Source organism: Alligator sinensis, unplaced genomic scaffold (assembly GCF_000455745.1).
Source record: "Alligator sinensis unplaced genomic scaffold, ASM45574v1 scaffold753_1, whole genome shotgun sequence".
Taxonomy (NCBI): Eukaryota; Metazoa; Chordata; order Crocodylia; family Alligatoridae; genus Alligator; species Alligator sinensis.
Genome location: NW_005842625.1, coordinates 654001 through 671091, shown reverse-complemented (window position 1 = coordinate 671091; position 17091 = coordinate 654001). Strand labels below are relative to the sequence as shown.

Below are 17091 nucleotides of genomic sequence, written 5' to 3'. Positions count from 1 at the left end.
GGTTAGATGAGTATCTAGCTGGGGTCATCTAGACCCAGCACTCTTTTCTGCTTATGCAGGGGGTCGGACTCGATGATATATTGAGGTCCCTTCCGACCCTAACATCTATGAATTTATGAAACCTTGAAATTCACTGCAGAATTTGCCTTTGGTCATACCATGGTGCACTGTAAGACTAGAGTTGAGTACATTAGCTAACATGGAATGACAATTATCTAAGTTAGGATTTAAGATACAGACTTCAAAATGTTCCAAAGCAATGCAGCTCTGTCTTCTGATGATATGTGGCTAACCTTAAGATATAAACAGCCATTGCCAAACAAAATAGACCAGGCTGTGGGGGAATGTGTCCTGCCACAGCTGATCCACTTTATTGGATGAAGCACACATCACACCCTGCATCAGAGAGGGGTCTGATGCAGGACAGCAGGCAATGTTTCCCTTGCCCCATACTTCCTTGCTGGGACCTGGGTCCCAGGCCAACCTGTGCCTCGTGCAGAGGTGTGGGTCTCAGCATTGGGCAGTGAGGGACCTGGGGAATCCCCAGCACCCCATGCTTCCACATGAAGCATGGCTCAGTGCAGGTCCTGGCAAGGAGGTGCCAGACCTGGGAATTCCTAGAACCCTGTATCTCCATGCCTGGACCCGTGCCTGGGGGCACGGATCAGCATTGGTGCTGGTTTGGAGTTGAGGGGTGCCAGGAATTCCCTGGGTCCTGTGCCACCCTGCATCTCTGCTGGATCTGTGTCTACCTGTGCTTCCGCGTGAAGTGTGGATCAACCTGGGACCTGGTGTGGGTTCCAGCATGGAGTCATGGGGGTTCCATGGTCCTGGTGTGGAGGTACGTGGCGGTAGGGATTCCCTGGGATCTGCACAGGCATTCCTCACTTAAACATACTCCTGGAGATCTTGGGGAGTGTCTCCATAAGCAGGGAACTCTAACTTTTCCCACTTAGACACACCCCACAATTCCCCAGGCCGGTCTCCGAGCAGGGAGAGTCAGGCAGATGCTCAAGGGGTCCAATCCTGCATAACCCAGGACAAATAGTAGAGGATTGTGTCCCTCAAGCCTGCAGAGCCACCTGCCCCAGAGCAGCTGGAGGTGCAGGCAGCTCCGGACTGCCTGCACTCTTCTGCCACAGAGTAAATAGACATCTGCTGCAATAAAGCAGCACTGTTTAACAGCACCCGTTGTGCCCGATGTGGCACAACAAAGAGGTAGGTACATCTATTTTCTTGCTACTTGTGCCACCATAAATATTTTTATGGTGGCACAAATGGAACGTCAGCTGATGTCTGTTTCTGTCCTTAGAGCACTTAGAAGTCTAAACAGACCCATGCAGTGCAAAGCGATGTGTAGCCCTGAGACTTAAGGTCATCAGGTCAGATATCAACACAACCAACTCTCTCCACCGGTTCTTAATTACTTTCATGTCTTCCTGAGTGTCCAGAGCTTCAACCTGGACAACTCCTAGCTCTTGTGTTCTCAACATACACTGGCACATTACAGGGATAAAAAAGAGAGAAAATGAGAAATGTTGATACCAAGTTCAGTTTTGCATACCTCCTAGGCTTCTATATGGGACAGTATTTTATATTTAAGTGAAAACCTTCCAGGTTTTATTTTAAACGAAGCTGCAACTAGAGATGCATCAATATATCAGTTGCATATCAGATCAACACAGATAAAAAGAAAATGAACATAATCTGCTATCAGCTTTTTTTGACCGGTGTAGCCGATAATGTCACTGGTAAATATAATACGCCTTTTGGCTGGGGCCCCCGGAAGCTGTGCGCACGTGCGCAGCAGCATGCACGCACCTGGCCAGAATGCAGCCAACCAGTGTGGAGAGCAGCACCCTGGAGGTAAGTCTTTTGAAGGGAAGGAGTGTGGAGGAAGGAAGGGGCGTGGGGGGATGGGGTAGATCAAGGTCCCCACAGTAAGGGAGGGAGTGGGGAAGGAGCTACCTCACTGCTCCCATTCACAGCCAGAGTGGTGAATGGAACCCAGGGCAGGGAGCAGGACAGAGCCATGGGTGACTCGTCGGGGGGGGGGTTCCCACCACTGCACGCACCCCCCCCAGGAGAGGCATTTGGGACATGTGCCCCCCAGATTTGTCCACAGGGTGCATGCGGGTTGCTTTCTACAGGCTCGGGGCTCTCCACTCTGCTGCTGTTCCCTCAGGAGCCATATGCTAGATGCACACCCCTTGCCTGCCCAGCAGCAGTGGAGGTGGCAAGTTGTGCCTCCTACTGCCAGGTGGGCAGGAGATGTGTGGCCAGTGCAGGAATCCTGGGGCAAAGGCAGCAGAGCAGGGAGCCCTGAGCCCACAGCAGGCAACTCGTATCTGCCCTCACCCCACTTGGTTTGGCTCTGTTTAAGAGTCCCTGCACTTAAAAAATGGTAGTAGTGGCGCTTGAACTAAAGCTAATTTCATGAGCTTTAATTCAAGTACCAGCAACACCATTTTTAAGCACTAGGACACTGATCCCCTGGATGAGTTGCCTGCGGCTTTGTCCCACTCCTGCCCTGACCCTGGATCCTGTTCACTGCCCTGGCTGGGCAGTGCCCCCAGCCCCTGCTCCACTCCCTCCCTCATCTTGGGGGGCCTTGATCTGTGCCTCCCCCCCCTCCCCCCCCATGCCCCTTCCCCTCCACAGACTTACCTGCAGGGCACTGCTGTCCATGCTGCCAGGCTGTGCATGAAACAAAATGTTGCGAGTTATTATAGAATGTTCCAATAAATTTTATGCTGTGAATAGATCAGGCCATGAGTTCAAAGATGACTATTTTAGTAAATATGCATCAAAGTTTTTCTTAACATGCAATGACCTCATTCTGCTTTTTCTATAAAGTATAACATTTCAGTACCATACTCCAGCATTATGCTAGTGTGATGGGTATGAGAGAGAAGCCTAGCAGTAAATCAGAATTTCAGATAATTTCAATAACTATTTTAAGCTTTTTTCCCTGAACTCAACAGAATATCTAATGGTTCTTCAATATTTTAGGTGATTGATGAAATCTATCGTGTGCTAAGATATGTAAACTCTACAAGAGCTCCTCAAAGAGCCCATGAAGTTCTTCAAGAGTTAAGGGACATCTCTTCCATGGCTATGGAATACTTTGACGAGAAGATTGTTCCCATTCTCAAAAAAAAGCTGCCTGGATCAGATGTATCGGGACGTCTCATAGGAGCTGCTCCAGGTATTTCTTCAACTGTTAGCCAATATTTAGTCTTACACAGGTTGTTTGCTTAGCAGCTTATTTTTGAAAATTCTTAATATCCCACTTTCTTGTAAGCGTTTTCTGCCTCTTCCTTCAGTCATGGAATACCCTATTGTAGTCCAGCCTCCTCATGAAAATGCATTTGGCTTTCTAAGGATGTGGAGTATGGTATCTAATTTGCCTAAAGATTTAAGAAGGCTTTGTACTGCTAAAAGAAAGGTCACTTGAATGTATTTTATAATTATGCATAGTTTGTATTCATTAAACATGCTTTTGTGCCAGTAACTTGATCATTGCACTTAGTTGAAATTTGGTACACAAGATTGCAACTCAAGATGTTTGTCTTTTTAAGAATAGGATAAACAGATGAACTAACTTTAGTTTTCTTTGTACTGCAATAACTTAAGAAAGCTTGGATGTATTTTTTCTCATCTGAAATAAAATATTTGTAGGCCTGTAATCTGTAAAGTAGAAAAAATCACTTGAAAATAGTAAGAGTGAATGTTCAACCTGTTTACTTTGCATAACTAGTCACAGGCTTCAGATGACTTAATTTATATTTTCAACATGTTGAGAGAGCCAGCTTTTGCCACTTTGGCCACGGTATTCCAAAAAGCTGAACACCTTCCTAACTTGCGCAAGATGCATCCCAGCCCTCTGTCACAGGACCTTAGAGTACTAAGAGAGAGATTTTTCATCAGTCAGTCTTTGTAAATCAAGTTGAGGGCTTTGTAAAAATGTATCCTTTAGTTCAACCAGAAATGTAAGTGGGTATAGGAATCCATTAGATGAGATTCTTTTATCCTTCTCTCTTGGGGAAGAGAAGTAAAAACAGCTCATAGACGGGCATGACAAGTGGATTAGCATAACACACAAGTTGTATCAATCAATACATCCATCTTTGTTCACTCCATACCCTGCAGTCTTCAGCCATTCTGCTCCTGTATTATAGAATCATAGAAAGTTAGAGTTGGAAGGAACCTCAGGAGGTCATCTAGTCCAACCTCCTGCTCAAAGCAGGACCAGCCCCAACTAGATCATCCTATCCAAGGCTTTGTCTAGCTGGGTTTTGAAAACCCCCAAGGATGGCACTTCCACCACCTATTAGTGCTGTGGTCTTTAAAAACAGCTTGGAAATGATGATTCCATTGTTTTTTGTATAATGAAATAGGAACATTTCTACACTGAATTTAACTTTATATCTGCTGTAACATTCATAGCCTGAACCATATGGATTAATATAGCTAAGAGCTGTTTTATGACTTGCATAACCTCTCCAAAGGGTGAAATGCCACTATAGTATATAAGTAGGGACCCACCCAGATCAGGGTGGCAGATGGGCAACTTCACAGACTGATTGCAGTGCTGGCCACCGTTTTCACGGTTTTATCATGGTGCCCACCCTTCCCCCTGCACCCCCCTCCACACCTCTGCCCAAAGGGCCCTGGCAGCCCCACCTCCACCGCTGATTAGCCAAAAGGGATGGGGCCACATGAAAGGGAGCTCTTGCTGCCAATCAGTGGCAGAGGGAGGAGGGGGTGGACACCATCTTGGTTGCTCCCCTTCATGCTGCCTCCTGCTCCCTGCAGGCTGTGAGGCTGAGCCACGTTCCCACTGGGGAGCCAGCATTTTATTTTTAGCAATTTTTTTTTCCCGGTGATTCCACGCAAAATTGTGGAAACTGATTTTTTTTTTTTGTGGCATTCGTGGAAACTGCCGTTTTTCATGGTTTCTGCAAAAATCACAAAATTGCAATTTGAGTAGATCCTGTATATAAAGTGAAAAGTCAAGTGGCAGAGCCATTAATCTAACTGAAGATAATTTGTGCAATCTCACTGAGAGCAGGATTGTTTGTGGGATCTGCTGGAATAACGCATTGCACGTGCAAAGCAGCAACTATTGAATATTCATGAGGCTTTTTTCTTAACCGTTGCTTAAACTCCGTTGCTTAAAATCTTTTAACATGGTGGTTTGTTTATTGCTTGAGTCTTGATGACACGATATAATGCTTTTACATTCAGAAGTGGAAGACAATTTATGCCTTGAATTCCTAAAAAACCTAAAACAGTGGGCCTAATTTTACTCTGACTCATTCTCTGAGCAATTCTCTTGACTATTACCAAATAGTTGTAAGTAACACTTGCATATTTGGAGTATTTTTCAAACTACTGATGATTTAGATTCTGGATTTGGCAGTGGGGTGGAATAAAATGTGAATTTGGGCATGATTTGGTACACTTGGGGCTTTTCCCCCTGCCTCCTAAATCTTGTCTTAATAATAAAATCACTTCCTGTCCCCGCCCCCTTCTCTCTCTCTCAAGTTCCAGGTCCGTCTGCTGCATTGACAACAATGCAGCTGTTCTCCAAGCAAAACCCTTCAAGGCAGGAAGTCACCAAACTCCAGCAGCAAGTCAAAACAAATGGTGCAGGTGTGACTATGCTAAGGCGGGAAATTTCAGAGCTTCGCACCAAAGTGCAAGAACAGCAGAAACAGCTTCAGGACCAAGACCAGAAACTGCTAGAGCAAACCCAAATCATAGGTGAACAGAACGCCCGCTTGGCTGAGCTTGAACGCAAACTCCGAGAAGTAATGGAAAGTGCAGTAGGAAATTCCTCAGGTTCTGGCTCAAATGAGGAGTCTCCTAGAAAACGGAGGAAGGCAGTGGAATCCGTAGACTCTCCTAGGAAATCTAAACGCCTTCGAAACAGAAAATAATTTTGGAATAAATGACGCCTCCGGAAGAATACACTTTTCTAGTAACCCAAGCAGTCTGGCTTGCCTGGATACTGTGATTAGCAGCATGGTGTCATTTAGGCTGCTGGCTCTCCAAAATTCCACTTAGACTTGAAAAGTAAACTTCTCACTCTTGAGACATTTATTTCCCCTTCTCCCCTCCGCTTCTGTCTGAGTGGGCCTAACGCACAGGATCTTTATAATTTGCAATAGATACGTACTAACCAGACCTGCTCTGTCATGTTTTGAGGAGTTAACCTTTTTTTTTTCCTTCTGTGCGGATGTGTTAAAGTGAACTTATTTGTGTTTATGCATATATTCACATAAAAATATCTTAAATAAATCCAGTCTCGACTGATTAGAAAGTTAAACTTACAAACAGATGTCCTTTTCACTTGAAAAATACCCACTTTTTAAATCTTGTTTTAAAACAAGTTGACTGTTTTGTTACAAGTGACCTTGTCTGGAATGTCTGAAAAGTAGTTAATACTTTGGGGATCTATGTAATAAGTAAAATAACTTCTTATGCTACAGTATTGGCTATATATTTTTGTAAACTATGAGCAAGGGACTTCTATCCAGTCTACATGTGCACACCCCTAGTTCAAAGTATCTGGAGCCATGTTCTACATTTGCATGAATAGATGCATGCATTGCTTAATCAGCTCGCTAAAAGCACTTGCCTGGAGTTGCTCTTAAATTAAGTCTCTGTACTTTCCCAGAGTTAGAGAGCAATTTTAATTCTTCAGCCATAACTTTGCATCTGCTTTCAGTACAGCTGCTTTCTTACAGTGAAAGGGTTCTTGTGAGACCAGTTGCAGAAAAGGAAGTATTTAAGCCAGGCTATTTGCTGCTTTCACTGCTTGTAAACTGCAGGTACAGTCAGCTAGAGGTTGAAAATTCAGAGGCTGTTTCTGTCCATCGTTCCTTTGGCTCATAGACCAAAAGCTGATGAGTATTGGACAAAATGATCTGTCCCCACAATAAGCAGGCTTAGTGGAACACTGAACGAAACACTGTATTACAAGAAATCTTAAAGAATTTCATGTGTGGAAAAGTGCTCTCTGTAATATTAATAACTATACTCTTAACTTTCCTTATTCTGAAAGTAAATCACTTCAGACAAAGCTTTAATTTCTTTTGCACTTCTGTTTTGAGCTTGTAACTGGAAAAGCATGTCTTGCACTGTTCAGTCTTTTGATTGGTCACTTTAACAACCTCAGAGTTGTTTTGTACAGTGATTTTTTTTTTTTTTTTTTTTTTTTTAATTCCCCCAGTTGTATATTTTTGGAACCTTATACAAGTATCGCTGTCCTTGTTTTTGTTTTAATGTACTAAACTATGTAGCTTTATCATTTGACTGTTATGTTTTCTTTTAATCAACTGTTGCCTTGGGTTTAGGCGGAATTAAATGCTGTGTGGCACTGAAAAATGCCACATTCTGGTTGTGGTTGGAAGTTTTGACGACTACTACCATGGCTAAAAGTGCAGGTTCAGCGCTCCTATATTTTCTATGTCTGTTCACACAACATTATTATGTTTCAATTAACCAAACAGGAATTTGAAGCTGTCCTGTAAATTCTTTTGTGATACCTAATACGCTTCTTTAAATTTGATTATCCTAGGTTTTATTTCTAAAACACACTGGTTTGTGTCAGATATCATTTCCCATGAAACATGCCATTACAAATTAATGTCTAGTTTTTGGCAGAGCATTTAATTTTTAAATAAACTTGTTTTGCTAGTTTAAAGAGATTTTAAAATGGGTTGTTTCATTAAAGAAAACATTAAATTGACCTCTACCCATTTGCTCATTGGTGATATAAAATTTAAAAGTGGCTAAGGCCTTTTGTTGTTGGTCTGTAGAACTTGAGCTGTAATGCTATTACGTGACAAAGGCCTGTTGGAGATACTACATAGCAGTTTTCAACTAAACACTTGAATGTTTCCCTTGTGTCTAGAAAGGACTTTTCTCGCAAAAGTCAGTGTGATTATCATTTAACAGGTGTAACTATTGTATCAATACTTGGTACATATGATTTTAGTTCATTTAATGGGCTTATTCCTTTAACAGGTATTTGTTTTGAAAGGATTTAAGCATAAATAAAAAACCTGTAACGTGCATTTTTTTTAAAGGTTTGTTCATGCATATTAGTTTCTCTCTAGTTTCTTTTACTTTTTCCTATTGAATCCACATAGCTTTTTTTTAAACAAGAGTTTTGGGCTAATTTTTGTTAATATTATATTAGCTAAAAGCAGGAGGAGTCATGAATTGAAAGCCCCCTGGGTGTGTGCCTGTGCTTTGGGACATAAAAACTTGTTAAGTAAAGGTATATGGATAAAATCCACCTGGATAGTCTTGCACTATGCAGCTTGATGCCATATTTATTTTTCCTCCATTATTTTATCAATAGTTACTTAAATGTAGGTGAAAACTCTCAGGTCTTATCTGATCAGGAACTGACATGTGTAGATACTATATAAAGGCATAACTAGTTCTTGTAAAAGTGATATTCTCCTCTAATCTATTGTTCCCTGTATTGAAATTAATGTCAATGGGGAGAATTCTTACACCTTGTCTATACCATTTTGTTGGCATAGATATACTAGAGAAACATTAGCGTAGATCAAGTTGTATTGGCAAACAGCATTTTCCTTAAAAATCTAAGCAAAATTAAAAAGTGACTGCCTTCTTGTAAATTTAATATTTTAAACTAGTATCCTGTTAGAAGCTCAGCTTTCAACATACACAGTCCTCTAATCTTCCCCCAAAAATACATTCTTATTAGAACTTTGCATCTTATTGTTATAAAATTCCATTTTATTCCTGAAAAAACAATTCTCTGAAAGTCTGGTAAGTATCAGAAGGAATTCTAAAGGCATGTTGCATGACAGGTACCGCATTCACTTTTTTCAATGTTCCTAACTTTCTTGGATCAGAAATCCAAAATAGCCTAGCATGAATATCTCATGTGTGTAGTGTGGCTGTTCCAGCCATTTTTTAGTATAGTGAGAAAAGGAGGAAGAAGACTTTTCAGTTGTTTCCAAACTTGTACAGAAAACAATTTGATACCAAGACATGAAAAGAAAAGATTAATTAGGGCTTCATTAAAATGGAGCTGTAAAAGAATCATTGGAAGCTTCAAAGGGCTAAGGAAGAACAGCAAGTGTGATGGGCCAAATGTTATTGGAGTGAGTATCAAATAGACACTGGGAAACCTAAAGTAGTGGAAGTAATGCTTTCAAAAGGCTAATGAACTGTCTATGCAGGAGGTCTGTTCCATATTCAATCTGAATTACATCAAACAAAAGATTTGCATTCACATGGCATAACTGCCTATAACACAGTAACTGGTAGTTTTACTTCTGTTGAAATCAGCAGGAAATTAATCTGACTTAGCAAGTTACCTTGTTACCTTCACATGATTAGAGCTGTGCTGCAATCTACTACTGGCGGTCCTGCAGCTTTCTTCCCATTATGATTTACATCTTGCTTGGATCAATTGATTCACCTGTTGTGCCTTCTCTTGCTCAGGGAACACCATAACAGAATGTTAATTTTCTGTTTAAGTACTGGCACAATCAGATTCAACAATCTACTTGTGCTTATGTGCTTCAGGAGTTTATAAACCCAGGTGGGTTTTTGGTATTGCATCTCTGTACTTTCAGCTTGAACAGTGTTGAGGTCCTGAATCTCCTTACCTCTGGAGAGAGGCAAGTGTTTGGGCAGTCCTAGGGTCCAGACAGCTGTATATTTTGAGGAAATCCCTAACAGGCTGGCCAAGTGGAGTTGTAACTAAGACACAAGGTACAGCTACCTAAAAGCAAAGGATGTGAAGATGGCTTAGAAGCTAAGAAAACAAGCCAGACCACCGGCAGCAATCAAGCCATGCATCTGTTTTGACAAATTGGACAGAATTTTGGCATAGAATACCAGCATCAACTTGCACATCTTTTCAGCTACAATCAAAGAACAAAAAAATGCCAGGGACTGCAAGATGCGTAATATCCAGAACAGAAGCCCTTTAATGCACAGCAGCCTGTAACAATAGATCTGCACACCAGACATTGCTAGCCAGTCTCCTTCCAATGGCACGGCAGCCAAGAAGACTGGTAACTTTCACTAAGGTTGCCTGGTGAGGAACACCTGGTATATGTGTTTATTTCTGGAGCTGGATACCACCATCTTTGGCAGATGTAGCTAGTACCCTTTCTTGGTTACAAGCTCCCTTTGTGTTTCAAAGAATGACTGCAGCAATTGAACTGCAGTAGCCAGCATATCAGCTATAACCTTCCCCTTCTTCTGTGGACTGCTACTCTCATCTCAGTGCATGGCCACCTACCCACTATGCCATTTATTGACAAACTGCCAAATTCAAAAAAGAATACCTTATCATAGCAATGTGTTAGGAGCAGAAAGTTATGAAGTATCTGGTGTGTTCAGATCAAACAAATTCAGTTCATCAGTGCAATGTTTGGTTATTACAAATTTTAGCAAGGTATTTCTCAGTTTAAAAAAAAAAAAGGCAATAAGCAAGCTCCAGGTACAACATACATTATACAGCCCCAATGGTATAAACTCACATTATGCCTAAAACTCATTCCAGATTAGAATAAAGAGCGCTGAGCAGGTCTGCAGGGGATATAGTATGCCTCTAACACTGCAAAATTGGGGTGGTCTCCCCTGTTCTCAAATAGTTGTCTTTGCTATTTGTCAGGCAAAACATGAGGAGGTACCATAATGCTGAATGATAGCAATGCATATTTTGCTTGGTACTCTTTAGCCTTTAAATAGGTAGTTTCCTTACTGTTGAGAGAGAGAGAGAGATCAGTGCTGTACCCTGATGCTGGGACTACCTGCAAAAGTGCAAAGTCAATCTATAGTCTCATTAGCCTTTGTCCATTCAACACCCTGAAAATGCTGTGAATTAGTACCCTCAGGCAGGGGTCATTATGGTTCCAAATCACATGGGGAACATAGTGAAGGACTTGCTTTCTCCAGAGTTTCTCAAGACTTAGAAAAGGTTCTAGGGATGGTCTCTCAGAACTGCAGAGTGAATGATCATTCTTTGCTGCCAAGGAAAGAACAATAACTTATTTTTCTCATTTTACAGAGTCCACATTGTGAGGGTCAAGACACTTCATGATGTTGCCACTAAAGGTCTGTTAAATAAACAAGTGAAGAAAAATCACAAAAAATATCTGAACTCATGAAAGACTCCAACAGTGAAGGACAGGTGGCTCAGGCATTGGGGGAAGTTCTCATGAATGAGAAGCAAAAGGATCAAGTCAAAGGGGCTTCTCTGTAGCCATGGAACTAGTGGAAAAAGTCATCTTGACACCCAAATGAGCTGTAGAAACAGACAAGAAGGTGGAGATGCAGCTGGTAAAGCCGATGACCAGATAAATGTTGCCAGAGCATGTATTCCGTTAAAGTTGCTGTTAGGTTGTTTGGCATTTGGCCTCAACCTCTTCCCCTTTTAGCAAACCACTGGAGCAACATCAGTTTCAAGATCTGTCAGTCCTGGTTCCAGAAAACTATTCAGCAAAAACTAGGGCCATGGCATTTGGGTAATACGTTTCTAAAACTTTGCATTTAGGAAAAGAAGTATCACCAGCTTGGAAAAGGTACAGAGAAGAACAATCAAAATTATCAGGTATAGGGCAGTTGCCATATCAGGAGAGACTAAAAAGGCTAGGACTCTTCAGTTTAGAAAGGAGAAGGCTGGATAAAGTGAACAGGGAAATGTTAATCATCCAGTCTCAGAATACTAGAACTATAGGACAGGCACTGAAATTTGTGGGAGGTGACAGGTTTAACACTAACAAGAGAAAGTACTTTTTTATTCAAAGTGTAATTAACTTGTAGAGTTAATAGCCACAGGAGGTGGTAGTGGCAGAGACCACAGGTTCAAAATGGACTAAAGTTCATGGATGATAGATTTATCAATAGGTGTTAAACAGAACTGTTGGGAGATGTTTTCTTTGGCAGCTCTCACCACTAATGGTAGGTGCCAGAGAGAGTCATGAGCAGGAGATAAATCACTTCAGATATATTTGGTTCAGTGCTCTCCCTCTAAAGCATATACTCCTGGCAGAGACAGGATACTGGGCTAGATGGATCATTGGTCTGACCCAGATGACACTTCTTATGTTCTTAAGTGCTGGCTGGCCTGGAGGTTACAGCACTTTGCTAGAAAGCAAAAAAATACTGGGTGAGTGGGGCTTTGAACCTGGGTCTCCTGGTCCCTGGGTAAGCTCCCTCACTATTAAGTATCTTTACTTCTGGAAGATATATAAACGGTGATTCTATTTTAAGTACCAAAAATGGCAGTTATGTGGCCACATAGGCATGAAAAGCAGAGTGAAATGTAGCCCTAAATGTCTAGCTACATTGGAAAACAATCTTAGAATCAGGGATGAGGAATGTCACTCATTTTGCTTTTAGCTAATAGAGAATTTAACTCTGAAGTACAAAGTAAACAAGGGCAAATGACTATGGTCCCTTTATTCATGGGGACCAGTCACCTGGAATGCTAGTATTGGCTTCAAGCTCCCTTGCTATAATGTCTCTTCTACAGGCACAACATCTAGTAATCTACTAATTAACTCTCCATTTTTATCTTATAACCAAGTAAAAGTTTGTAATAATGGATTGTGAACCAGGGTGCAAAGATAAAATGTCATGCATAAGTCATTTATGCTCAGGTTATCTGATTGTGTTGGCTGTGAATACAATATATTATGTTTATCTTGAGAAATTATTTTCCAAAGAATAAGGTAAAGAATGACACACATTTGGTCTGTAAAGTGATAAGAAATGTACTGGAATGCTAAAAAACAATGGGATGAACAAGTCCAAATTTTAGAGGCAGCCTATTAAGGAGGACTATGCTGTCAAAAACACATACTGGTGTATGCTTACTGTCCTTTTAACATTTTTTGTCTTACGGAATGTCTACTCAGTAAATCTATTTGGCACTAAGGCTACTCTCAATTGTATAAATAAAGTGTACTTGCATTATTGTCTTAGTACCTCTAGCCTCTGTGTGTTGCCTACATGAGCATTTGTTTATAGCATAACAGCAGATTTGGGTGAGGGGTGGGAAATAATTTCAATACTTGTGTTAGCTTCATTTTCAGTCCAGTACAAAGGAAAACCAAAACTGTTTTAATAAATACTGTCTAAAAAGTTCCCTCCTACACATACCGTTTATAAAAATGAGTATACATATTTTTCATTTAGCAACACAAATGTACAGAGTGCTCTACATAACACTTAAAAGATGCCAACTAAGAATATGCAGAAGTCTCTTTCAATGGAATCACTACCTTGAAAAACAAGTTCTGCAGATCCTATTTAGTTTTAGGCCAAATTTATAAGCTTGAGCGTGAGTTCCCGAATTCATAATTGGAAACTCAAACTAAAGTGACCTGGCTTTCAGTCTTTTCCTATTTTATAGAGAAAGAAACAGAGGCTGAGGGTTGACTTCCTCAAGTCAGTGGCAGTGTTAGAAACAGAATCTGTCCCCTGACTGCCAGATTTGTGCTTTAACTCCTAGATCAAATAGCCTGAAAATGTCCTCAAAAGAAAGGATTGCTGATGACAACTCCAGCTGATTTTCTAAGACACAAGCAAAAGCTCACTATTATACGTACCACACCAACAGACAAGTATTTCAAAAAATTCACTCGAGTAAGTTATAGTAATATGCAAGTTTGCTATAAAAACAAGATGAAGCAAACAACATCAATGTGTTGAATGTAATGGGAAAACCTGTTCTTCATGCAAGAGTTCATAGAGACATTCCACTGATGGTGGATGCACATCCAGTGCCCTTGAGGCAGAAGATCTATCCTTCAAGTCCTCATGTTTGTAACTGATGGTTTTAAGGACAGTGCTGCCCCCAACATGCCCCAGTTCTTTCTCACTGCCTAGGCTAGGTGTGGCCAACCTTTTGCATAAGTGCCACAAGTAGTCTCAGTATGTGGCACATGGCAGATCAGGGAGGGGGCAAGACAGCACAGCAACAGTTAGGGCAGAAAGAGCAGGAGACAGCACAGAGCACCGAGTAAGGAACAGAAAGCAGAGCAGCCAATCAGGTGGAGGAAGAGGATCAGTGTGGCATTTGGGGACAGTGCAACCCCGATTTGTGGCATGTATGGCAAACAAAAAGTTTGCCCTCCTCAACTAAGGCACAAGTCAAAACACCTCAGCTTTCTAAGCTGCTAATGCTTACTAGTAAATATTGCCGACATGTCAGGAGGCAGGCAGATAAGTCCACAGCAGCCTGCATGGGACTAGCTGCTGGCTGTCTCAGTGGCTTCAGCTGCATCTCATTAAAGTGCTCTTCCTTAATCTGCTCTACCCATGCAGAAGGACTATTTATTCTTCTCATCAGCGTCTGACCAGATCAGGGATTGTTGCCCTAGCTATCACCTGCCTATTAAACCTCTGAAGGGGACTCCAAGGCAGGGACAAAAAGAAAAACAATAGGGAGAGGCACGCGACTAGGAACCCCCTTCCTAAATCCATTAAACAGTTCATTAACAAATCACAACCCGAACTCTACTGAGCTTTTCTAGACCCTCAGCATAAGAGAATGCCAGCCTCTTCTAACTACTCCTCTCTGGAATCTAAAGCCTCAACTTAACCAACCTCTGGAATCTAAAGCCTCAATTTAACCAACGGACTCTGCTCAACTTTAGGCAGCTACGTACTACATACTCATCTAAATATTAAAGCATAAAGTACTGTATCACAGAATGTCACATGAAATGTAGGTACCGTATTTACCCAAATCCAAGACAATCCTGAATTTTAGACAACCCCCCCCCCCCAATTATTAGATCCTAGGCATGGTAAAAGTATAAGTGGTTAATTTTCCATGGCTAAAATCTAGTTATTAGAGGGTTGTCTTAAATTCATTTCCCTGCTCCCCACACTGATGCAAGCAAAGTAGCAGCTGGGGGACAGTCATCTTGCCCCACATCCTTTGCCCCCCTGCCATTTGCCCCCTCCCCCTCCCCCATGCCTGCTCCCTTGTTGCCTGTCCCCAGTCTCCTTTGCCACTGTCCCCCTCTGGTGCCTTTGCAGCTGCTTAACTCTGTTTCCGCCAGGGGTATGGAGGCAGTAGTGGTGGCTCCCACTCCAGACTGCAGCTGGGGTTGGGGCCAGAGCTACAGCAGCTCCCTGCACTGCTTTGTGTGCCCCTTCCATGCACTCTTCCCTGCTCTGTGTGTCCCTTTCCCCAGTCTTCCTCCTACACAACGTGCCCCGTCCCTGCACCCTTTCCCTGTACTCCCTTTGCTCCATGCTCCCCTTCCCCTATGCTCCACACTTCGCTCTGTCCACACTTACCTCACTCTAGTGGATCCCTTCACCTATGCCTGCCCTGCACCACATGCCCTTTCCCCTGCACCGCTCCCTGCAATAAATGCCCTCTTCCCCATGTTCCATGTGTCCCTTTCCCTGAACTGTTTCCCCATGCTCCTGTCACTGCGTGTCCCTTCCCACACAATCCCTGCCACCACATTGCACCCTTTGCTCCCTTCCCCCATGCTCCCCCCTGCACTGCATGCTACTTCCCTCCATGCTCCACGTACCCTCCACCTGTTGCATAAGCCTTACCGGTCCCATCTGGAGCTACAACAGCTGTTTGCCTAGCCTATACTCAAATCTAAGACAAGGGGTCTCTCCCTCCCCCCCATGCTGAATGGAGAAAAAAAACCTTGTCTTAGATTCAAGCAAATATGGGTCTATTTTCACTGTACAACTAGATCTGTACAAAGTATATTTGGACGGGATTTACTATTGCCACTTGTGCTCAGGGATGATCCCATGTCACTTGGGAAGGCATATAAGTCCCCAAAATTTTAGCTGGAGAAAAAACAGGTGGAACAATACATAAGTAGCACATAGACAACCAAAGGTAAAATAAGATTTGATCCCCAAAATCCCTAGTCGAGGCAGTGAATGAAAAATCTCACAAATGGTTAGCTGTTTTACACAAATCTTTCAGCAGCGAGTGTAGACTTGCGCTTTAGATTCATAGATTGTTAGGGGCTGGAAGGGACCTCACAGATCATCAGGTCTAGTCCCACCCTGCTCTAGGCAGGAAGACAACTGGGGTCAAGTGACCCCAGCGAGTGACTGTCCAGTCTCCTCTTGGAAACCACCAGGGTAGCTGTCTGCACCACCTCTGGAGGGAGTTTATTCCACAGTCTGGACACCCTGACTGTAAAGGAGTTTTTCCTGGTATTAAGCCTGAAGCAGCCTTCCAGGAGCTTGTACCTATAGTTTATAAGCTATGCAACAAATGTCTAATTTACTTAGTCTATATTAAGGTTCAAATCTACCCTGCCTTCTGCCTGCCTCAGACTACCATGCCTAACTTTACCTCTTTCTTCACAAATCTTATCAAAGACTCGCTGGTAAAGCTGCTGTTTTCTAGAACCAGCTCTGTTATTGTGACAAACACCATCCACTCCCTCTCTAACCCGTATGAAACTAGCTAAGATTCAAACCCTCCTCAGGGTTTGAATTTTTCTATATGCTGCACTCCCCTCTTGAATCTCTTGTGGTTACCACAGTTCAGGAATGTGCAAAACAACAGAACTCCAAACCTGGTTCAAACGATCGATGGGATGGGAATTGATGGGTTCAAGTGATCGATGGGAAGCTGGGTGACAGCAACCACGAGCCGATCACCTTCACCATCCGCCGAAAAGCTGGCAACTCGGTCAGCAACATGCAAGTCCTTGACTTCAGGAAAGCTGACTTTGACAAGCTCAGGAGGCTTGTCAGTGAGGCCCTAAGGGACCGTGACCACAGGGAGTGGGGAGTTCAAGAAGAGTGGTTGCTCCTCAAGGGAGCGATCCTCAATGCACAAACTAAGTCTATACCATCTCGGAGGAAAGGCAGCAAGAGGGCACAGCAGCCCCCCTGGCTCTCCAGGGACCTAGCAGACCTCCTGAGGCTAAAAAGAAAGGCCTACAAAGGATGGGGGATGGGAGTCACCTCCAAGGAGGATTATTCTGCACTGGTCCGGTCCTGTAGGGAGCAGACCAGGAAAGCCAAGGCTGCAACTGAACTCCAGCTAGCTTTGAGCATCAAGGACAATAAGAA

At 42.7% G+C, this 17091-nt stretch overlaps 1 protein-coding gene across 1 annotated transcript in view; it reads left to right on the top strand.

The window, feature by feature from the left end:
• Positions 1-12979, top strand: part of FBXO28 (F-box protein 28) — a 35771-nt gene extending 22792 nt beyond the window's left edge. Inside the window, exons 4-5 of the mRNA XM_014524544.2 lie at positions 3013-3208; positions 5551-12979. Of these exons, the coding sequence (XP_014380030.2) occupies positions 3013-3208; positions 5551-5945 (591 nt within the window). The 3' untranslated portion in view covers positions 5946-12979. The remainder of the gene's footprint in view (positions 1-3012; positions 3209-5550) is intronic.
• The last annotated feature ends 4112 nt before the right edge of the window (positions 12980-17091 follow it).